The sequence below is a fragment of the Chroicocephalus ridibundus genome, chromosome 2 (genome assembly GCF_963924245.1).
Source record: "Chroicocephalus ridibundus chromosome 2, bChrRid1.1, whole genome shotgun sequence".
Lineage (NCBI taxonomy): Eukaryota > Metazoa > Chordata > Aves > Charadriiformes > Laridae > Chroicocephalus > Chroicocephalus ridibundus.
The window spans coordinates 108,140,331-108,165,175 of NC_086285.1; the positions used below are offsets into that span (position 1 = coordinate 108,140,331).

Genomic DNA, 24,845 nt, shown 5'->3' on the forward strand with positions numbered 1-24,845 from the left:
CCTATTGAAGCTCAATAGAATTTTGTGTTTTCAGATGAACATAAATGTTTGTCAGGTTCCTAATTTTGTTGAGAGAATTTCAAAAAACTATGGTCTTTGATTACCTCCATGTATAAAAAAAAAAAAAAATAGATATACAAATATGAAGATTGATACTTTGGTTTTGGCAAATATATTGTGATCTCTGAACTTCTGTCTGTAAAGTCGTTTTTCAGGATGTATACCTTTTCAGGAAGTATTTTTCAGAGATTTACCTGAAATTTAACAGGAAAATATTTGCAGACATCTTTGGGTACTGTAAAATAAATAAGTTAAATGAATTATTTTTCAGTTTTAGTTGGAAGTCTGCCGATGCTGACTCATTGCTCCAGGCTGAGGGTCAGAAGGTGCTTCTCCGTCTATTGTCTCATCCTTTGCTGAATATAAAAACTGAAGCCTATCGCTGCTGTTTGGAAGTGGTTAAGGTTAGAATTAATGCTTAATGCTCTTGGTGATGTGCTAAGTAATGTGGATTATATGATTTCCTCATTAAAAGCAGTTTTTAATGCAAATACTGTTTACCGTGTTATATGCTGTGAAATCTGTAAGTCCTTTTGTGTACTTATTATTTTAAAACCTTAATTTGTTTTTGTTGTTGTTTTGGGGGGGTTGTTTTGGTTTTGATTTAGTTTTATATGGATATTTTGTCACTGCCTTATTTTTTTTATAAAGATAGTCCAAGGGATAAAGAGCATGAACTTCCTAAAAGTATGACTGTACTCTATATTAAGAATGGCAACGTCATATTCATCAGATCATTTTAGGTATTCAGTAATATTGGCTCACAAATAATGGGCATCAGCTAAACTTATTGTACTTACAGTACAATTTGGTAACGTACAAAGATTCCGGAGCTAGTCTTTCACAAAAAAAAGAACCAAACAACTACTGAATGACGCTTGTATCTTTTTGTGAGATTTTTACTTACCTGTTTTAGGTTTGCTTATTTTAATGTAATGCCAAACAACATATAAAGTTTGTCAAATTTATTTCACTATTATTTAAAATAAAACCAAAATTATTTTGTATTTCTTAGTGCTGTGTAGCAACAGAAATTTGCAATTAGTGATCTATGAAGTTCTTCGAGGGCTGTATTGTTTAGCTTGCAAAACTGTAGTTTTCCAAACTGCATGGAGAAAACCTTTCACTGGATGACAACTTCAGACTGTCTATAAAACAAGATGTAGTAGTGGAGGCTATGTTAAATTTTAAAACTAACCAACTTCATTTCTACTGAAGGACTGTTTAGGTATTCATAATATTGCAAAGCCTGTGTCTTCAATCTGCCACGGAGTACATTTTCTTCTTCATCCAAAAGTTTTATATGAAATCTGTGCATTTGGCCTTCAGGAAGATAAGAATGAGGTACTGTGTTTAGTAGCTATATTTGTAAGTTGATGTGCATGCAAAGTAGGTGTTGATATTCTCCATGGTGCTCTGAGGTTTACTTGAAGTTTTGACTAAATACAGTTTCTTCTATATAGAAAAGCTATGCAAACAGTGGAGTTTGTAGTAAATGGTAAGATTTTTTTTTTTTAATGATGAATTCCGAGACAAAATAATGTTCTATGCGTAGGATGCTATTAATTGTAACAAAGACCAATGAAAAATAAAATAAGCTATGTTTTCTAATCTTTTCCTGAAATACATTTACCCTTAGTAAAATGTGCATATGATGAAATAGCGTGTATGATGGAAAACATGAAGTGTCAAGCCTTTGTAAAGGTGGGATGACTTCTGAAATGTGTTCATTGGTTGAGGAGCAAAAAGACATTTTAAATCTGCAGTGTATTTGCTCTAAAAACATATTTTGTTACTACAAACACATCTTTGTTTAAATTTAATTACTTAACTATTATAAGTGTTTTGTAGTATTATAGAATAGGACCAAATTTCCATTGGGTTAATTTATATACATGAATGCTTAACATATATCTGCTATTTCCTAGCTTACGTATAAAGCTAAGTAGTGAGTTCTGAGAGGGGGAAAAAATTACTTGGTCAATTTGTAACTACTTTATAGCTGATCAGAGAGGAAAGAACATTGACTAAAAAATTTATTTTTTTTTTAGCTTGTCTCCTAAAAAGAGATTTCTTTTTTTTTTTTTTTTACATAGTACTGTGCACAATTTCATTTAGAAGTGCTTTTTTTAGATGTTAGCATTTTAAAAGGAGAAGTAAAATATCTTTGATAATGTGTTATGTATTTGTATTTCATATGTAATTTATGTTTTCCAAGGAAAGCATTTGTTTTGCTTGACTACTCTCTTGTATCTCTTATTAAAAAGACTGCTAGTTACTCTCATAGTGATTGGTCAAGCATAACAAATAGACTTCAATTGATATTGAATTTCAAAAGATCATTGAGACAGAGAATGCACATTTACAAAATTATCTCATTTTGTTGTCTTTACCTTATAATGCATTCTTATTATTCTTCTAACAAAGTATGTAATCACGATCATATCCAAGCATATTTTTTTATTTATTGGATGTATATCTGCTACTTCAGTTTTCATAAAGCATCAGTTTAATCTTTCAGGCGTGTGACAATTCCAAGGTTGGGCTTAAGATTTGCTGTGTGATTTTACAAATACAGTCCCTTAAAGATAGGCTACAGTGATATTATTAAAGGCTTTTATTGTTGCCTGGGGGGAGAGGATCTGGCATAAAATGTAGGGGTTTAGCTGCTAAAGGTAACACCATGTAAGGCAGAGTGAATTCTGAGAAACTGTTTGTTTTTTTTTCCCTGTTCCCACTGTAGTAATAAATTAGCAAGTAAATATAGTATACATTATATACGGTATACAGGATACATTAATATAGTGTAAGTGCTGTATCATATGCCTTTTTTCCTTTTTGATAAAGAGGTTCAGATGAATTCATGCACAATTTGAAATATTTGGTAACCTTCTTAGTTTGACTGTTTGCCTCATGAAAGTGAAATGGCTGTGGAACAGGCTTTAAGTCTCTTTTCTTCCTGTATCTTCAGAAGCATATCATAAAGACTGAGAATGAAGCACTCCAGAAATGGAGGGTCAGGAAAGAAAAGAAACAGCATTTGTTTTACCTGCAGGATAGAAGGACCAATAAGTTTAAGTTGAAGTAATGATTTATTTTTATTTCAGAACAGACAAGCTAGAGTTCTAAGGGAAAAATGATTGGGTGCTATTTAGGCAGAACTATTTTTGTTTTTTCTCTGAGAGGCTTTTCTAACAACCTAATGTTTAGTGTGACTGACAATTTAAAAGTAGCATTCAGCAGTGACAATATTTTGTCTGTAGATTCTTTCTCTCTGAGATGTTTTTGTATAACATTTCCAATTACAGCATTGACAAACTGACCTAGACACATCTGCGGTTGCATTAGTTTCTTTTTTGTTATTGAGCAGGTGAACTCCACAGCCAAGGCCATTCTGATGCATCTATTGCAAGGACGATTAGTGATGGCAGTATTGACTTGGAACAAGTTTATTGAGGCCCTCTATCCCGTCATTCCTGTTTTACAGGTACTTCTAAGTGCTTTAATCTGAATTTGATGTATGAAATCATGTAAACAGCAACACTATCATGTTAAACAACAAACAAAATATTCACCTAAGTAGCAGGTAATTAGCAGATTAACAGTAATAACACATTGATATTATTACTCTCTGGTATAGTTGATTGTATCACATAATGACTGTCGTTTTAGTCAGTCAAACTGAAACTTTCTCGTCTGGAGTACTGTGTCTAGTTCTGGGCTCCCTGGTTCAAGAAGGACAGGGAACTGCGGGAGAGGGTTCAGCAAAGGGCTACAAAGATGATTAGGGGACTGGAACACCTCTCTTATGAAGAAAGGCTGAGGGACTTGGGTTAATTAACAGATTAACAGTAATATACCCACAGACTTGTTTTGTCACCTGTCAAATGGAGAAATTTTTTATAGGGGTCTTAATACTAGTCAAAGTTACTACTTTGATTTTGTAGACAAATTTTAGCCTGGTATTACTACAATGTGAGACTTTGAAATGTTGTAGTGAAATCAGCAAGTATTGACTGGGACTTAAATGGTTTGAAGATATGAGTGGATAATCCAAGTATAGATTAAAACATTGCATGCTCTGTAAAATTAGTTAATAATTATTAGAATGTCCCTCATATCTTAAACTTGAAAATTGTAACTCCTCTGTGATGGTTTTATAGTTTCCTGATCAAGTGTGTAGTCAATAAATAGCAATAGGTATAAGCTGTATTTTCTGTATATTTTGACGGGTTTTTTTTGGTTGGTTTGTTTCCAATATTATAGAAGTATCAACAGTCAGTATTATCCTTAGACCTTAGTCCTCATATCTGTGGTAATGTGCAAATTTGCTTTTCATTGTCTTTACTCTTGGCTTGATCGAATGGGAACTTTTCCCTTTACGATTTTCAGCCTAATTGCTCCATCCAAATTCTTTATTGTTTTTTCTTTAGTGCTAGAAATTTCCCTTCTATGATCTACCTATAGTCTTCCAGATTAGACGTTTTACTGCACCTATCTGATGTCTGTTTTTCCTGATGTCTGTTTTTTTTCCTTGATTTCTGTCTTTTATTTAACTAGGCTAATACATCCAAGTATACTTTTTGTCTTTTTTTTTTTGCCTCCAAAAATATGACTCTTGATAATTATACCTGCTTATTTGCATCACTGCTGTATATTCATTCACTGCCTGCACCTCAGTATTACCATAAGTTGGAAAAAACACTGATGTAACTTAAACCCTTACATAAACTGCACAAAAAATAGGGCAAAAATGGGGAGAAACTGCAAATACAATGGGCCATGAAATAGAAGGTGCAGACAGAAAAATATGGAGAGGAAATACACTGAGAACTTGAAAGTGGAGGGAGAAAGGTTACTTCAGAGCTTTGTCAGCATTTCTGTGTTACTCACATATCTTCCATTGATATTCAAGATTAAATAGGTAGGGGTTTAATATAAGCAGTAGGCTAAACACGTGAGAAAGAACTTAACCTGCTCTCATTTTTGTGAGTACAATTTTCCTCTATTCTATAGCTTGTAGTGGCTACGCACAATAGATACGTGAGCAGAGCATACCGGGGGCCTATATTTACCTGATGCATATAAATTGGCTTGTGTTTTACTCTACTGTTTAAATATTTGCAGTATCGTTACTTGCTGTAACTGATTCTGCTTTGTCTTGGTTATGTGTGAAAATGTTTTGACTAAATATCTGAAAATAGATAGCATTTAATGTTTTGAAGTCATTTTTTTGTAGGGACTGAATTTTATTGATTGAAATGGAAGAATTGTTTTAACAGATCGAAGGGTAAAGCTTCAGGTCAAAGTACCTCTGGGCCATGTAAAAATATTTATTTTGATTTTTATACAGGAACATTTATTAATTTATAAAATTGTTTTTACTGAGGAATATTAATCTGCAGAAATTGAATGTTTTCTTTTTTTTTTTCCTTTGTTTTAGGGTTATGCTGACACAAAGGATGCGCTAGGTAACTGTATCCTCAATTTGAGTGAAACAACCTCTGACACAGGAGAGGGTATTCTCCCTAGAACTGCTAGAGTACGGGCTGCTCTACGTCTTCTCTTCTCAAAAAAGCAGTTGTAAGTAACATCCTGTAGGTTTTCAGCATGTTTTCTGATGTTGGTGACAAAAATGTCTACTCTCAAAAAATCCCAATTGTTATGCAATGAGTTAATTTGAAAGGTAGATTAAGCAATATTGAGTTGAATAAGTACTTCTCCCCCCCCATATTAATTTTATAAACGAATTAATTTTGAACTATGCAGCTAAAATATTCTACTATGAGAACTTTATATATTTATTTTAATTGTTTGCTCCTTTAGGGTTCGTTCTATAGCACTTAAACATTTAACATTCCACCTTTTGAATGAAGAAGGGGCAAACCTGAAACGTCCACATCTGCATGGTAGTGTGCTTTCCAGCATTTCAAACTTATTTATTCTAGAAAGAGCTATTGAGCTAAAATTGGATGATAAAAAGGAGTCGATATTTAAGGTGAGTAAGCCGTCTAAATGTTGTGTCACTGATCAGCTCTTCTACCTGCCCAGTCACTGAAATTATCCGTTTTTGAAGGTTACAATATTTCATACAAATTGGTTTGCTTCATAAAAAGCAGTCTGTTGATATATCCTTTCTATGTGAATTTAAAGAGTAGTTTTTATGCTGCCATATGCAACAATAAGAAAAGAATTGAGAATTTTTTTCTTTTTTTTTTTCCGCTCTCTGCAGGTAAGTTAACAGCAAGACTTAACTTGAGTACAAAGAGCAAAGGCCCACTCTGTTTACAACAGTTTCATTGTGCATGGGTATTTCATTCTGCATTTTTCTCATAGAGCTTTTTTTTCCCCTACAAAATCAATTTTTATTGAAATAGGCACAATTAATTTTTAGTATGAAATATTCTAAAACAGATTATAAATTTATGTCTGTGTTTTCTTAAAATTGCTGCTTTTGCAAAGTGAAAAACAAATCACAAGGATTTGACCTACGGGAAAACTTGTATCTCTTATTTTTCTTTTTTTACCATCTCTCCTCCATTCTCCTTCCTTCTTTACCTTCAATGCTTTCAGATTAACAACAGTATATCAAAAAATGCTGAGATGCTTGCCCTCTGAAAAAATTATTCTGACCATTTGTTGTACTCTTGGTTTATCCTCTTCCCCTACATACTTCAAAAAGTTAGGACCTGAAATTTGTGTGGATATGTAGGATTAATTAAATTTCTCTAACCCTATGGCCATTAAAAAGTCAGTCACCTTCTCAGACTTAGAAGCATATTGTAACATTTCTGTGTAGTGTTGAGCTTTCTATAGTCCTGCATAAATTAAGCATTATTTGTTAGAAATCCGTTTCTGTTGCGCACTAGAAAATATTGTCTTGTTATATTCTACTTTCTGTTAGGAAATTTGTCTGGTTACCTTGTTTCATAATAGAGTACTGAATGTAAGTCTAATATTGTTTTACTTTTAGGCAGAAACTGTTGAAAAGCTGTATGACATCTTGACTTCTGATGCTGTTGACCTAGTTTTACGAAAGTCTGCAGCTGAGCAGCTAGCTATCATTTTAGAAGGTAAAATTCTTCAGAAAATTTGTGTTCATGTGCTGCCAATTGCTTGAGCTTGCAGTTTTGCTAGGTTTTGTGTATGTTTCTACTAAGGGGTAATCTTTGTAATTTTTATCTATGTTGTTGGACCAGAATTTTAACACTATTGTGGATAATCAATAACCAATTTATTAAAAAAAAAAGTTATTTGTTGTTGCCCTCAAGAATAAGAAATAATGGTCTTGCTATTTAAAAAAAACAGCTCCCTTGGGTAATAGAGGAGTAAGCTGAAGTCTGTAATCTCTGTGAGAGCTTTTTTTTTTTTTCTGCCTTTCCTTTTGAGTATTTGTTAATTTGTTGATCTGTCTCAGAACTAATGGTGCTTCAAATTTTTTGCTATTGTTAACTCAGATATTCAGTGTTGAGTGAGGGAGGCAATGGTGAATATCAAATATATATATATATTTGGTGGTGTTGTATTTTAATTAGGAAAATTAATTCTTAGATTACTCAGGCTAGCTAAAGGGATTTTATACTTAGTGAAGTATTTCTTCTATCATTCTGAATTTCTTCCTCCATTTTGAGTTAGTCTAAGTAGTAACTGCAGTTAAAATGGTTTGAAATGTCATTTGTGTGAATGAAGGGTCGGTAAACTCAAGATGAGCTCCCATGATTATACCCTCTCTCAATATCAAGAGGCAAACTCCCTGTGGCACTTCATCTGATATGTTTGCAGGGAAAATGTTCCTCCTTTTACTCTTTATGATCAGTCACTTACATCACAACTTTGCATCACAGGTGCAATCAATCCTTGTTTGGCTGAAATTGAGTTGCCCTGGGGATCACTGTAATTGTGGAACATAAAGTTCTTGTGGGAAGATATTTAAGATATTTAAGAGTCTGCTGTTCAAGAGGCCAGTATAGTCAGATAACAAGACTTGTGGAGGCTTGCCTTGGTCGAGCTAGAGCTGTACTTGTTCTGTTGATTGGCAATTCTGGAAATTTTTTCTTAACAGCAAGAGTTTGTGATCTTGCAGAAAGAAGGTTCATATTAAATTGGTGCAGAACCAGTAATTCTTACTATCTTTTGGTTTTCCTACAGATATCAAAATGCATGGCACTGTGAAAAAGTTGGGTGTAATAGAAAAGATTTTGACTTACCTTAATGAATGTATACATGTGGATGGCAAGGTAAAACTATTGTTACAAGTTGTATTCGTTCATAGTGTAATAGTTTGTATTAAACATCTCATAATAGATTATTCTAATTGTTATCTGTATTTTATTTTTTTTCTCTCTTCCTGTAGCTTATGGAATCCATAGTGTTACCATGTCTAACACTGTTACGCAAACTTGTATATGCTGATCCAGTTGTTCGTCTGTCCCTAGCGCAGCAATCGTCTTCACTGCTTTTGCTATTTAGAGGTAAAGATTCTACTTTTATTTTAACACATGTCTGGAAAGAAAATGTGTGAAACATGGTTAGATGTTTCACACCAACAGCCTTCTTCAGAACCTTGGATTGCTTCAGAGTCTCTAATAATTAAAAGATATAGCATCGTGTGCTAGTGTTACCTGTGTTGGTATCTGTTGAAGATGTTGGCAAAATGACTGTGGAAATCAGTTGTTTTTAACCAGTGTCTTTCTATGTATTATTAAATGCCAGTGTGTTCCTAACACATTTTTAAATATCTTTATTTTATTTAGTTTCCCTCGTATTCCAAAATGATCGTGCTGTTGTAACTGAAACTACAGTATTGCTTTGTCTTCTGTTGTTTGATGAAGTAGCAAGAACAGAAATGTGGTATGGAAAAACAGTTATTTAATTCTCTAGTCGAAATGTTAAGGTTTTAATGAAAATAAGTTTTTATAAATACTCAAAGAAATTATCCTCCAAACTTTTATATATCCAAAATTGCATATTTGTAGGCCAAACAAATTATTTCAATATTTGGGTTGCATGCTGTATGGGTCTACATGGCATAATTTTGCAGTATAAATACTTTGTACATGAGTGTTAATTTTAAGTTTATTTTAATTTTCGAAAAACCCTGATTGGTCTGTAATCCATCTTTTCTATAAATGGAAACTGAACAAATAAAATACGTACCTGTAGGCATGGTTTTTTAAACTTAATTAGAATTTTCTTATTTACATTGGCTTTTTACCAGTTGTCCTTAGAACAACAGACCTCAGCTTATGAAATTTTACTATTTGAAATTTGCATATGCTTCAGAAAAAATATGTTTTTAGAATTCACACACATGAAATATAATGAAAAGAATTATAATGCATATTTTTTCTTTAATAGAAAAAAGGAAACAAGTATGTGCTTTGGTATGTTAATTTTTATTTTTACGTGCAGTACATCTGCAACAAGTATACTTTATGCTTGGGGTCTAAGAACTGTTAATATTGCATAATCATGAAGAATCGTTGCAGAATCATGTTTATTAATACAAATTATTCATCAATGGCTTACTAGAGAGCTAGCTGGAGGAGAAAATACAGCTAAACTGAATAATAAAGAAATAGTAAGTATAACATTAGTAGAAAATGGAAGCGTAAAATAGGGAATAACAACTATAACTTAATCTTTTGCAGGGCTGATGGCATAACTATTAATGATACTGGCCTACCTGCATTCAGTTTACCTGTTGCTGTTGTTAGAAGGTATGTGTGGGTGGTTTATTTTTGGTAGGTGTGGGAGGTGGATTTTGGGGGTTGCGATGGTGGATGTTTTGGTTTGGTGTGGGTTTTTTTTTTGGTTTATGGGTTTGTTTGTGTTCTTTTGTTTGTTTGTTTTTTTTAGAGTTAACTTTGTTTCTTTCCGTTTGCTGTCCTTCCTGAAGTATGAGGTAGGAGAAATAAAGGAAACATCTGGTGTTAAATCCAAAGTTGTCCTCATTTTTAAACATGATTTTTTTCTCCAAGTCTTTGTTCTCTGAAGAGGAGTTTCAAAAACTTTATTTGCAAATTTAAAAGCTTGGTCTGATAGAGCATTAATTTAAAAAAAAAAAAAAATTTTTTTCTTTTTTTAGGTATCATCTCCCAGTCAAGATCACGGCTCATCATGTAGTTAGCCCAAATACTGTTGTGGTGCCATTGTCTTCTGAGTACTTGACTATGAAACCTGTGTCAGATATGCTTAAGATGGCTTGGAATCTGTCGTGGTATCATGGGATTGAAAACCTATTGCAGCTGATAAATTATGAGAAGGAAGCAGAAACGTGAGCCATTTTATCTTGATTTTAAATCCCAATGTATTTCAAATAAATTAACATTCCATCAAGTTTAAATAGGTTTTCAACTTCAAACAGCAGTTCAAGTTTTTACTGATTTGAGAGTGCTGTCTTTTTAAATGTAAGGGATCACATCCCAAGAGGCTGTAGATACGTTGTCACAGCTAATGTTTTACCTAAATTGCATTTATAAATGAAGTCTAGAGCTTGATCCAACTTCTTTGACGGTCAGACTCATTTCAAACAACTTTAAATGTGCTCTGTGGCTGTTTTTCTTGTAGTCATTGTGGCTTTTTTTTAGGGGGCTGTCTTTTTCCCCCTTTATGGTTACATGACTTTTTCTCTTCTCTTTCTTTCCTTGGGGCTTTAAATTTCAAATAATCATTCTTTTTAATGGCAATACTAAGCATTATAGTAGATAATGAAGAAAATGCCCTTAACATCCTTTGGTTAGCTCTTTATTAAGCATCATTTCTCTCTTTGAGACTATTCTGTATACAGAACTCAATGTCTTAGAAGATTCTTGTTTTAATAGGACTGAAATGCTTCTATCTATATCTCCGTCCATCTTGACAATCTTTCAGTTTTTGCTTGTGTCCTTTAAGGGGTCATACAAGTTTTATTAGTAAACAGTGTGGTTCTAAGCCATTGCCTCATGCAAAACTAAAGCAATCCCTTAAAAAGAAAACAGGAAAATATTATAGTCCAAGTGGCCAACATTTAGAATAGGGTGGAGGAAAAGTTTATTACAAGCAATAGGACCTTTCAAATGACTTTTTGAGAGGTGCCATTTTTCCAAAGAACCCAAGCAGCTCAGGATTTAAATGGGGTGGGGTTGTTTGTTTTTGTTGTTGGGTTTTGGTTTTTTGGAGGAGGGGCGGGAGGGGGGAAGGAGTAGAAAAGGACTGGTTAACAAAAGTAAATTTTTAAGGCAATTTATGTTTTGTTGTCTTATTTGAACTGGGAAGCAAAGGAGTCAACACTCTGAAATAGTTTGTAAAGATACTGGCTATTAATCACTTTTCTCTTATACCTTTTCAGATTTTTAGACTCACTAAAACTATCCTCAGAAGACATCCTTATACTCAAAATAACTCACACAAACTATGGACTGCAGGATTGTCTTAATTCAATCATTCAGGCAGTATCTCACAGGGATGTTAGGGCTGCTCTCACTAGGCTTAGTTTTTATGTTCTGAATGACAGACTTGCATTAAAATGCAGCTCTGGGTCCTGTGGAACCACTTTGAAGCGCTTTGTTTGGCAAAAAGCAATAAACAGGTAAGCATACTGACTACAGAAATCCATTAAAGATTATGATGCTAAAATTGTAAATTTCCTAGTTTTCATATTTTCAAATTTATGGAATTGATTGTACATGCACCTTTGATTCTGATATATACAAGTTGCTCCCTCTGCTGGAGGGACAACACAGCAGGGCATAAGCAATCCAGGAAGTTCCTGGAGAGCCTCAGTGACAACATGACATAACAATTTTATATTGTAATAATACACAATAAAGGTATAATAGTATATAAGTGTAATAATTTAATATAGTCAATATTTTATGTAAAAGCATTTAAATATATATTATAGATCATATATTTAAATTACATAATTAATATAATTCCATATTTGCTATATGTAAATATATGTAATATACGTATTTACTCTATAATTCCACATTTGCAGATGACTGCAGTCCTATTAGGCCGAGACCTTAAACTGTCTTTTAATATGCTACAAGTATGAAAATAAATATTTTTGTTTGCATTGCAGGTTTCTGCAAGTGCTTCCAGCTTCTGTGGAGGATGAGAAGCTTTTAGTAGATGTTTTAAGATTTTTAAACAAATTGCTTAGAGAGCAGAGATCAAGTTTGGAGTCAGACCATCTAAAGTGGATCCTGAAATCGTTGCTTAAAAATGTAAGAATATACCTAAGAAGTTAGCTGTAGACTGTAAGAAATGATATAACTCTGAACTGGTTGACTGGTTTGTTTCCGAGTTCCTCAAGGAAAATGACTTCTCTAAACAAAAGCAAGAAATAGCAGATCTTGTGGTATTAATGTCTGCCACTTTGGGGTCAGTGCTATGGATTTAGTGTTTGGGGAAGGTAACTTTGAACAAGAGTAAACTTCCTTCTCTCCTTTACTTGTTATACAAATTGTTTCTCTAAACTCAAATACTATATTTGCCAAAAGCAAACCTCTGTCTGTGTGTGCCTTGCTCTGGTGTAGTTAACTATGGTAATATGGTTGTATAGAGCCGTATAACTATAGTTAGCTATGCATTGCTCTATGCAGAGCTCTATATCTACATATAACTATAAATACTTTAATGATATAGTTAACTACGTAACTATACATACATATGTGTGTGCATACGTATATGGCTGTATATATATGCTTAGATACGTAACTACATATGTATGGTCTATATAACTTAAAGGATGAGGTTCCATACAGGTGCGTTGGAACCTTCTATTTGGCAAAGAGATACAAATGAACATCATCTGTCTTGCATTAAGAAAAAGAATTAAAAGTTAGGACAGAAATTTTTGCTTTCCGTGTGTCTGTCACTTCAGTTTTGATTTTAAATGGTTATGAAATGTCCAGATAAAATATTTTTATAAGTATGAAGAAGGTATTATATGAGCATACAGTTCAGTTGCTGTAGTTAAAATGCATGTACAATATTGGAAGAATGTTATTTTTTTCTTTTCAGTTTTTCTAGACTCTTGTGCTTTCTATTTGAGAGATTTGTTCTATACAGTAAGATGTGTAAAATTGGAAAGTATAAAAACAAATAGGAAATTAACATCATAAAGCAGTAGAAAACAACTTTCATTTGTCAAAATATAATAATCCGATCTTGCTGTATAAAAACAATCAATGACAAAGAAAAAAGTGATGGCTGCAGTTTTAGAAGTTTGGGAAGTACTGTTCTTCACAAAGCGAGGACATACTGCCCGCATGCAAGATCATTTATGTTCTTACAAGGGATATCATATGTTAAGTTCATATGTAAAGTCTGCATTCACTTGTGTTTTTCCCATTTTAAAATATAAGTTAAACGTTTATGGAAAAAAAAAATGCTAGTAGATTTCATTTCAATTACTTATAGAATTCAGGTACTTTAATTTATATGGCTAACTGGGAATCCCATGAAATTATGTAAGTATGGCCCATTCATTATATTAATATAAAGTCTTTTTATCAAATGATTTTGAGTCTTTCAAGGAACTGAGACATACTAATATTTCTACTATGTGTTTTCTGGTTTTGTGATCTATTTTTTTTTATTGCAAATTATTGCTGTATATAACTTTGACTTTTCTTTCATGTTTCAATATACAATGTATTATGACTTAATGCCGGAGATTTTAAAAGCCTTAGCAGTAGATTTTTTTTTATGATGTTTAGTAGATTCAAGTAACTGGTAATTATAGGAATTTTTTGCTGGGCTTTTTACAGAAATACTTCTTAATAAAGTGATCATGGAATTTGTGATTTATAATGTATGTGATTTGCAAGCTCTCAACAGAAAAATGGCTTTAGTGTGAGAATTAAAATAGGATTTAAACAATGCATTATGTGAATGTATTTTTATTCTTTTCTTTCAGAAGCCAAAATCTCTTTTGGACCTCTTGGTGCGATCAGAATCCCAAATGCGGGACGAAATAGATGAAATACAGACTGCTGTCAGGCAGCGGCTGGATAAAGAACTCATTCGTCTTTTTAACACGTTGTTGTTTTGTTCTGTGTCGGTGGCTGACAGGTACAGTGTAAATGGACCTGCCTGCATAATTCTGACGGGGATCATAATACCTACTGCTGCTGTATCTCAGTCAGAATTTGAATAGAATTACATCATGACTCAATCGTTTTAAACTGTAAAAATGGAATATAGTCCTCTTGAAGTGAAGATCAACATTAGATACACCTATTCACAGTAAAATTAGGAAATTAACCGGGAAACTTGGAAGAGTATGTACTAGCGGTCACTTTTTCAGCAAATGGTAATTAAACTGATTGCAAGGAGAAGCTGGGCTATTTCTTTTTCACTGCTGGAAATTTGCACAAACAAATGATAACTTGGTTGATTTTGTGCCATTTCTTTATAGCAAAGTAAAACATTGAAATATTTGAAATATCAACAAATGTTTATTTTCATTGAACTCCTTTTTGGCCTAATACAATATATCGGTCCACATTAGTGATTATTTATGACAGCTACTTCGAGGATGAAGTCCCAACCTTTTTCTGATAATCAGGCAAACACAGAAATTAATTCCTATTAGTTTTTTTTCCTTTGAGTTTCTAATATAACATCTTCCTACACTAAATCTCTCCTTCCAAGTGTATTCTAAGAGATACTAAAATTGCAGCTTAAGATAACATTTGTTTATTTAAGTGCCACAACATAACTATTTGTAAAGATACTTTCAAAATATTAGCTTTTTCATTCTTCCCACACAGTTATTAGTTTTCTAAAAATTTTGACAGCTGGAAAGGGGAGGATTATAGAAATCCCTGCTAGTTATATCTCACACTCCTGTATTTTCTGTCTACCTTAATTCTGGGTTGATGATATTTTGCAGGAAATATTTTTAAACTTGTCTCTTGAACCAGACAAAGCATAATTGTAGCTACTAGCTTTTGCAAATCTTCTTATGTTATCCATCGTCTTCAATCTCTCTTTATTCAACATGCTTCTTAATAATTAGAGTTATCTTTAATTTGTCCTATTTTGGTTAAGCAGCCCTGTTATAATCAGATGCAATATTATGCTTTCAGAACCTGGGTGAGGCTAGAAATGACAAATTCTATATTATTCTGTGTAAGGCAACAGTAACTAACTGAGATGCTGAGACTCATAGACTGACAGTAAGAAAAATGAGGCACTGGCCTCTTGTAAAATGATTCATTGTAATAGCTTCATGTTGGCAGTTGACTTTTCTTTTTTATTTTTTTGTCGACTAAACCAGAGAGGGCTTGGAACTTGCTGGCACTTTCAGAACCGAGCTGGCTCTGAAGCTGCTGCAATGCTTAAGGCTAACAGATGCACCGCATTTTTATGGACTTCCTTCACTGGAGAGAACATTACGAGGAATGGTTCATGTTACTGCCCTTCCAGACTGGAGTACCTACTCCGCTGCAGTTGAACCCGTCACAATTTGTAAGAAATATTTAACAGGTCTTCTTGAGGCAAGTTGCTTATGTTATAACTTAGCTTTTGGTTTGAATGCTGTATAACTAATGACACTATAATTTTTAGGATGTACTTTTAGTGAATGTCATCACTAGGAATAGGTGTGGGAAAGATGCTTTTTTTCTGCTAAGTAAATAGCAAAAATATGGAGACTAGATTGAGCAATGTGTATCTGCACTTACAATGATAGGTCGTATTGCGTGTGCTTTCATCCCCTGTTTAAGAGGCAATATAAAGTGGCTGTAGTTTAAGCAAGATGAAAAATAGCTGTGTGGGGGTTTGGTGTGCTTTATTTTTCTTTTTTTTTTAAAAAAAAAAAATTATAAGGAAAAATCCAAGATCTTCTCCCACAGGCAAAATCCATTTGTGAAAGGGGGTCTGGGGGAACAGGAACTTATTAGACATGTTACTAATACCGAGAAAGCAGGAAAGATGTAATCCAAGATGCTGCAGTTGTTGGGAAGCCAAAATTTCATTCTTGTTTTGAGTGTTCTTATTTGTTTGCTAAGTCCATGGGTGTGATAGGCAATTAGTTTTTGCACCTAAAATTACATCTTTTGAAAATTCCGGTCATCTTAAAATTTGTTTCACAAGTATTCAGTAAGGTAGGTACCTTTAGAAATTTTCTTTCTAATTTAAAATACTAAAATCTATTTGTTACATTGGAAGAGGCTTGAAAAAGTCTTAAAGTAGTTTTAATTAATTTGTGATTCTTAATGATATGAATAGCAACCAGATAAGTGTTAGGAAAGTTTGTATGTAGATGATAACCATATCTGTGATGGAAAAAAAGATACAGTCTTTTAGGGGGAAGTCTTAACTTTACAAGATTTCTTAAGTAGAAATAAATATTTTAGAGCGATTTTATTAGATTCTGCAGTTTGAAATCTAGACTGAAACTAGATTTCTAGACTTGCTTCTAGAAATCTAGAAATGGCACCAATATTATAAATGTTGTCATGTGAAAGAAAAATTATTACTGGACATAAGCATAATAAATGTTACGGAATGAAATCAACTGGTGATACATAAGCTCTATGTGCAGAAGAATTATGCAGTTTTACTCGGCCTAAATATGAAAGTAAATGTAGGGGGCTTTTGGGGGGGAGGGGAAAAAGGAGGTTTGAAAGGAATTCCTGTAGAGTGGGACACTGCAAGAAGGAACTGCAGCAAAAATCACAAGGTTTAAATCACCATGCTTTGGGGAGAAAAATATGTCTAGAAGTGTAAGTTTAAGATTATAATTTAAAAAAAAATATTTTTGGTCGTGTTCTGTTGAAAGCAGCATGCTTTTTATTTTAACATGTATCAGTAGATATTTGATCAGAGAGTTTATTTTACTTTATGATCCAGTGACCTTTATTTCTGTTCATTAGAATTTGATATGGAAGGCTGATATAGTTATTCCAATTCAAATCACAATAAAAGATATAAATGACACTTTTTCTTGAACACAGAATTCTGGAAAGAAATTATATTTTTAATTCCAAACATAGCATAAAAAAATTGGTACAGCAAATGGACTGTTTCCATCAAAAAAAACAACTTTTAGTTTTCTATTCAATATTGTGCTTATTGTTAAGCTCCACTGCATTCTTCATTTGAAGTGAATAAAAAATGTTGAACTTCAGAGGTTTAGCCATACAGGAAACTATCACATGACTGAATGACTCATAAATAAATAAATTCTTAAAATTCAGCTAAAAATCTGCCATCTTTTCATGAATTTAAATTATGATTTAGTAGCATGTAGGACAGCTTGTACTCTATCTCTATACTGCTTACCATGAAGCTACCATGAACTTCTATCCCCATCCCTAGGTCATCTCATCATTTTATGTTGAATGGGGAGGAAACGCTATGTCCTTCATGGGAAAAGGTGTTACGAAAAGCACAGTTCTCTGCTTGCTTCACTTATCTCATGAAATGATGGCCCAAGCCAAGGATACAGTGAGTGCATTACAGTTGTCCTTATCTTGTAATTTTTGAGGGGTATGCACGGATATATTTTAACTGCTAAAGTTTTAATGATGGATTTTCACATGTGGTAGAGGAAGATGTCGTCTTACATTTGCAGCACATAGTAAAAATAAAAAAAAAATAATCAGGTAATCCCTTGTGGTATATAATGTCAGATAAATGAATAGGATCGAGTATAGTATACAAGAAAGCTGAAGATTCAGTTCTAACCTTACTGAAATCATTCTGCACCTAATTCTGTGGATTTAGAAAGACCTTTGATCAGAATAAGGTATAATTTTCTTTTATAAAATATGCAAAATCAGGATTTTATGTAGGATGAATAAATTTAAGGATCTATAACAGCGTTATTTCTTATTATTGTATAGATAACAGGCTTTTTAACATATATGCGTGTATATATGTGTATGTAACATATATGTGTGTATTCTTTCGTATGTGTGAGTATATATGTATACATGAAAAAATTGTCTTGCTTATAAAAGGAGATATCATTGCTTATTAGCAAAATTTACATCTGTGCTTTGTTCCCATGTGTGTGTTTTGAGAGCTAAATTTTTGAGAGTTTAAAAAAAATGGCCTTCATCCGGAAGCAGTTAAAGCAAGTTCAACAATTTAGTGTAATCATTTCGGGGAAAAAATATCCACTCTTGTTAATATCTGCAATAGCCACAAGTGAATACCTTTCAATATGATCAAGTACATATGTAACTAGAAATAGCAGTATACCTGCTTCTCCAAATTCTAGATGTCTGTTTCTTCAGTTCTGTACTCCTGCTTCAAGATAAAGTTTATTAAAATTGCAGGGGAACTGCAGCCTCCAAAGAATTAGATCATAAATGCATGGATGAAGGAGTGGACTTTTTTTTTTTTGTATCAGTCTCATAGAATAATATGTAGAGTAGCATAATGATCAGTGGCATTTTTTTTTGTGGCTATAAATCATAATCTGTGTGTGCAACAGTGTTACTGTCTAAAATGTACTAACAAATTATAATTTCAAAGAAATTTTAAATCTTGGCCATTGTTTGCTATCGTGTGATTTAGTGTTAAATCTTACAGAAAGAGAAATGCAAAATTAGTCTTCTCTGTGCAAGTAGTGTTATACAAGAGTTACACTGGATAACTATGATTTTTAAATTAATTAATGCTAACTTAAAGTGCACGGTCTAATGACTTGAAATTAAAACTAGTTAAAGCAAGTTATTTTCGCTCATTAGCAGTACTATGAACCAGTGTGGTTCTACATTATGAGAAGCAGCACCTTGTTAAGTCATACATAAGATCCTTTGGCTCAGGATCCTGATGGACAGAAGGTACTTACAGATGTTTGTAGGAGTACGTGAGAAATAGAGCATATACTTAGGGTGGACTAGAATTGCTGCAACGTTTTGTTTGTTTGCTATGGTATCATTTCATCGGTCTTGCTTTGCTGACCTATGTTTTGTATTTCATTTTGTACGTTAATGCCCTCCCTCCCCAAATTCAAAGATTGTAAAAATAATGTGCTTTTCATAATTAATATTGTGCATATTGAGAAGATCCATGGAAAATACACTGATCCAAATGAAACAACAGTTATCTATTGTGTGAAAATATACAGGACTGAGATGGTCACAAGACACATACTAAAATTTTAGGTATCATGATTCATTATGAACTTAATGCATTGTTCTTGCAGTGCCATGGTTAAACAGAGCACTTTGCAGGTATGTTTTGGGGGTTTTGGGGGTTTTTTTGTTTTTTTTTTTTTTTTGTTTTGTTTTATTTTTTTTTTAAACCTGAACTAAAGAAATTAATTTCCCAAGTCAAGTATGATTTCATGGAATTTGGTAGTCTGTGGTAGTCTCTGTGACTTTATTTAATGGCAGGTGCATGAAGAAAAAGAATGAATTATGATCAAAGAAATAATTGCATGTTCTTATTTGATAGTTTTCTGCACATTTATAATATAAGAGAGAAAGACAGATAATGTTAATAATAAGCAAAATTAAAAAATGCAAGGAGTAAATTTTGAATTAAACTAATTTTCCCAGTATTTCAAGTAAAATATTTAATTTCTCTTTAGCACTGCTGTCCTAATTCTATGAAGAAGATGAGACAAATCTACTTTTGTTCAGTAGGTGAAGTCAGCAGCTTAAATATGTGTTTACAGAGACAGAATCAAAATCTTTTTCTTGGAATATATCAGTATTGTGTGCATTTAAAGTGCTGTAGTATGTAATCGGTAGCTCAGACTGCTAGTGGAATGGCATGACATTGAAGGAGTTGTAAAATAATTTATTAATTTATTTTCTGTTTTCTAATCAGGACTGGATAACTCTTTGGTCTTTGCCTTATGATAACAGTGAAGAACAAGTTGCTTCTCAGCTAGGTCTGGCATGGCTGGTTCCTTTATGGGTAGATAGAGACCCTGAGGTTAGTTAATGCAACATTCAGTTGGTATCTTATTTTGACCCTGAGGTATTTGCAAAATTTTTGTTTCATTATTTTATTTGATATGAAACTATTGTTTTGCACTATTTAAAACGTTACTGATTATATCCTAAATAACAGTGAAGTTAGGGAGAATGTTCCCATATAAACATTTTCTGAGAAATCCTTACCTACATCTTCTGTCTTATGTACTTTCATTAGTCACTCATGATCGTGATCCATAGTCAGTTTTCATTGATGTTTCTGTTACTCAGCTGCAAAGCAGAAACATTTACATGAATTTAGAGCATATGTATTTGATGCCAATCTGTTAAATTATATGAGTTTGCAAAATGGAACTACTTTTAAATGGCAAAATGTGTAGAATATTGAAAGTTATCTTAGTATTTTTAAGTATTAAAAAAATATATTCTATTAATTCTGTCACTTTTATGTACAAATAGTTGTGAATATGAGTATGGGGCCAGAGAAATATAAGAAAAAAGGTTGTTACTTCTTAAATTAATTCCCTTAAGCTCCAGATTCAGTTGATAGAACTTAATAACTTAAAATATGTGTTGCTAATTGCTGTACCAATAATGCTTTGTGTTGTGCTTGTATGTGCTAGGTCAGATTTACAGCACTTGGAATAGGATCAGCCCTTACATCTCTTGAAATAGGATGTATTGCTTTAGCAGAAAGTTGCCAGAACATTTCAGGAGGGCTGTGGGGAACAGTGATAAACATCCTTCTGGACCAATCTGAATGTAGCATGGTACGCAGGGAGGTATGTTTCTTGTGTCCTTCTGCTCTTTTATATTGTCAATTTGAAGGAACAAATACAGATGACCAGTGTAAAAGCAGAAATCATCTAAGCAATACAAGTGAACTAATAAAAACTCCTAAGGCTTACTCAGGCAGACAAATACGTTGCTAATGAGTAACAACTTAGCCCAGACTTTAGTGGCTGTTTTGTTCACTTTGTGAACACTTTGGTGTTCATAAACCCATCACCTGATCTGTAGTAAATATCTCTTCATTGCAGACATGAAGTAATCTAATTTGCCTAGGCACTAAACTGAAAGTTTGTACTCTGGTAGAACAGCACATAGAACTATATAATACTGTATTTAAACTGTGTACATGTTTTTTGCACCTTTTGTAAGGTTTTCTTCTTTTCCAATGATAACAAGAACAACAGTGACAAATAGTGGGTTAGTTTTTTCTCAGCTCCGTTGCTCAACTAATTACATATTCCAATGTAATATTTTGCATTTATTTGTGCAAAATGCTTTTGAGAATGCGTGCTTCATAGTTTTATTTAACTTCCAAATAATTTTAGTAGTCTCCTAAGAGTCAAATTATTAACAAAAGATTGACAAAATATTAAAAAAGCAGTTTCAAGCCATACACATATACATGTGAAAAGTGTGTAATATAAATTAGAAAAACACATATGCCATGTATTTAGAAAGGAAAATATTTGGAACGCATGTCTCTGTGTGTCCCAATGTGTCCCCCACATTGCCCCAGTTATTTTGTAGTAAGTAAAAAAAGAAATAATGAGGACAATAGAGTGAAAGGTCATAAGCAGTTCCTATGTTTTCCTGCTCAGGGATTTTTTTCAAATACTTCTTGTTATGTAATGCTTATATTCAACAGGATTGACTGTACTGGAACAGTGATGAAAGTATTTTATATTAAAAATACTTGTTTCCTAGTGATTTCTATTCCATCTCTTCCTTGTCTTTTTTTTCTTACCAGCCTTCTCTTGTGCCGTGCCCTAATGACATCTGTCATAAGTGAAGTTTGAGGGAGTTTTAGGTTATGTCCTTCTAATTATTTTTTTTTTCAACATATATCTGAAGCAACGGAATAATATGTAGATTGTGCTGTTCAATCTGATGTGGTTTTTTTGAACTGTGATGGCTAGATGGCAATATTGATGCTTCCATTTCTTTCAGGCTGCTTTTATTCTACAAAATCTCCTTGTGATTCCAATTCCTTCAGAAGACGTGAAAGATTGTATTTGGCAAGTGAGTGACTATTACACTTCATGAGAAAGGTCATCACGTCTTAGAGAGACGTTATTTGATATAAAACATTATGTTAGTATACCTATAAAATATAAACTTAAAAAATTATCCGTCTAAAGTGACATTTTGGAAAGAGAAATATACGAATAGACAAACTTCTTTCAAAATTCCAGCAAGCTGAAGAAAATAACTAATGTTAATTTCTATATATGTGTTGCATTTCATGAATGTAATATCTTTAGGCTCCTAGGAAACTTGCTTACTTACATAGTATCATTAACGTTTTAAGATAGAAATTGGTCATTTATTTTACCTACACTTGGAATGTAACGTGATTTGAGGGGTATGAGGGAGAAGGAATTCTGAGAATGTTATGTTTATAAAAAGTTTTGAAAGAAATAATGTAAGTGATGAGACACAATCCTTTCCAAAGAAAGATGAAGTAGCTTGTTGTTTCAATCAATTTAAATGAGTCTCAAAAACATAACCCTCCTGGAGTTCCAACTACGCAACCTCTCTGGGCAACTTGTTCTAATGTTTGACTGCCCTCACAGGGAAAAAGTTGTTCGTTTTTTTTTCTTAAGTTTAAATAGAATTTCCTGTATTTCACATTTTTGCTCACCGCCTTTTGTCCTGTCACTGGATAGCAGTGCAAAGAGTCTCTCTCCCTTTGCTTTCTCTCATCAGGTATTTATGCAAACTGATAAGATCCCCTGGAGATTTTCCAGTTCCAAGTCATCATCAGTCATCTCATGTTACTTTCAGCAAGTCTGGTTCATTGAACATAAAGATCTTTGCATCTTAGTTCCCCATTTTTCAAATTTTTGTGGCCTTGATACCTCTTCTTTCTGTCTATCGTGCTCCTTCAACTATGTGAGATCGTACCTATATGAAAACAGTGTATGTTCTTTTTTGAAGAAAAGTGCAGTTGCAACCACATCCTGTTTTATCTATTCCTTTCTGCAAAAGATCAAGTTAGTGTTGAAAGATATTCCTCCTATTTTACTAGGATAAGTTATCTATGATTCAGCTGTACCCAAAATCAATTATGCTATTTCTTGTAGAGCTGTATTTTACAGTATGTCTTATCTTTCCTTTACATCTAATCATAAAGGAAGATGTTCAAGTAATCTTAACAATCTGGCCCTTGTTTCACTCTTATTGCTTATTTCTTATATTTCATCAGTCTGAATTTAAAGAATTACTATTTATAACAGCAGGGGATTTACAAGGGACAGCCATTGCAAGTTGTCAATACAGACTCTATTTAAAGTTGCTTTTTAGTCTTTTTCTAAACATTTCAACAACTATGGTGAGGTGACAAAAAATTGAATCCAGTTGCAGAATTCTGGATGAATTCCAGTGCAATTAATAGAAGCTTTGAGTCAATGTGATTCTTATTAAGAAGTGCAATTTAATGGAAATTGCTCATCACTTAATAAGTGTTCATGCTGAAAGATATTATCAAACAACAGCTTATAGTAACTGGTAAATTGAAACTGTGGAAAATACAAACAACAATTAAAACTGTAAGATACCACCAAGATCAAATTCTGTATTTCAGAGTTACTTTTTTTCCCTTGTCCTGAATAAGAAGTTTGTATGTTGACCTTAATGCAAGGAAGTTCAAAGGAGAGCTATTAAGTGGGTCTGGGTGAATAGTAGGAATAGTGTACTGTAGCCAAAGTAGCACATTATTGTTTTATCCCTTAGGCAAATAGGACTGGAAAAGGAAAGGCTGCTTAGAGTTCGTAGGCCAGTATTTTCATGAGAATGGCTGTAGTGTTGGTGTTATCTAGTTGATCTGTGTAAAGACTGCAACATACTGTGTTGTATGAAGATTGCTGAAGTCAGAACACTTCCTGAATGTAATTGATGAGTAACTCTTTCAGGGCCCCTCTTGTACAATAAAGTATCTGGCATAACTTTTTTAACTGGCCAAGACCGTTCTGAATAGTAAAATTTTGACTAAATTTAACAAAATTTTTGAAGTATGTATTTGTCGTAGTTGATACAGTCTATATTGCTGACAATGTATGAGTACAGTTTTATAATTCATCATAAACAGTTTACACTGTAATGCTACATTCTTCTTCAAACTGTTTGCCATATCTGATTCTCCATTAATTGGCTTAAAAGGCAAATAGTGAAAATAGTCTGTTTATATATTACAGAGACCAAAGAGAATGAGCAGTAGCCACCCAAAACTCTGGTTATAACTTACCCTGTAACACAGAATAGTTTTACTGCTTCTAATTGATCTGTTTTTTGTTTTGTTTTGTTTTCTTGGAACATAAGTTTGTATTCAGTATAAATGGAGGGGTTGGATGAGATCTAGAGCCTCTTGGGGACAAATAGTGTTTTTGAAATTACTTGCAATTGATCTACTGCTGCCTCTTTCCTGACTGCCAAAGAAAGTTTCCAATTAGCACTGGCAAATTTTCTTTCCGTAATTTTAACTAGTTTCTTTTTGAAGTACTGCAAGATGCCTGCTAAAACTGCCTTGCTGAATGTTAATTGATTTGAATTTTTCTCGGTCTGGGTTCTTTTGTCAATTAACACTTCTAATTTTTATGGTCACTCTAAATCAGGTTATGTTGTAGCTTAATAAAACTTCTTGTTTTCTCCTGTTACCATAGAAAACACTGGAGAAATACTGTAACAAAGGCATTCAAATCAAACTGTTTATTTGAAAAAAGACTATGAAGTCTTTCTTTTCAGGTGTAAATCCACTTCTTCAGAAAGTTTTCCCTGAAGTCACTATTTAAAAAGAAATGACTGAAAACCATTCTTCAAAGAGAATTTCTTTCTTTTTATGTCTTGTTTTCTAAATAAATCTTTTATCATAGTAGATTG

At 33.0% G+C, this 24,845-nt stretch overlaps 1 protein-coding gene across 1 annotated transcript in view; it reads left to right on the forward strand.

Annotated features, from left to right (window-relative positions):
* Nucleotides 1-24,845, forward strand: part of RTTN (rotatin) — an 80,486-nt gene that overhangs the window by 20,802 nt on the left and 34,839 nt on the right. The window contains exons 14-32 of the mRNA XM_063326439.1: nucleotides 332-464; nucleotides 1,279-1,404; nucleotides 3,431-3,547; nucleotides 5,504-5,643; nucleotides 5,887-6,058; nucleotides 7,034-7,133; nucleotides 8,209-8,297; nucleotides 8,414-8,531; nucleotides 8,814-8,910; nucleotides 9,711-9,779; nucleotides 10,148-10,336; nucleotides 11,390-11,629; nucleotides 12,128-12,272; nucleotides 13,970-14,124; nucleotides 15,335-15,554; nucleotides 17,380-17,508; nucleotides 19,849-19,956; nucleotides 20,582-20,740; nucleotides 21,918-21,989. Of these exons, the coding sequence (XP_063182509.1) occupies nucleotides 332-464; nucleotides 1,279-1,404; nucleotides 3,431-3,547; nucleotides 5,504-5,643; nucleotides 5,887-6,058; nucleotides 7,034-7,133; nucleotides 8,209-8,297; nucleotides 8,414-8,531; nucleotides 8,814-8,910; nucleotides 9,711-9,779; nucleotides 10,148-10,336; nucleotides 11,390-11,629; nucleotides 12,128-12,272; nucleotides 13,970-14,124; nucleotides 15,335-15,554; nucleotides 17,380-17,508; nucleotides 19,849-19,956; nucleotides 20,582-20,740; nucleotides 21,918-21,989 (2,578 nt within the window). The remainder of the gene's footprint in view (nucleotides 1-331; nucleotides 465-1,278; nucleotides 1,405-3,430; nucleotides 3,548-5,503; nucleotides 5,644-5,886; nucleotides 6,059-7,033; nucleotides 7,134-8,208; nucleotides 8,298-8,413; nucleotides 8,532-8,813; nucleotides 8,911-9,710; nucleotides 9,780-10,147; nucleotides 10,337-11,389; nucleotides 11,630-12,127; nucleotides 12,273-13,969; nucleotides 14,125-15,334; nucleotides 15,555-17,379; nucleotides 17,509-19,848; nucleotides 19,957-20,581; nucleotides 20,741-21,917; nucleotides 21,990-24,845) is intronic.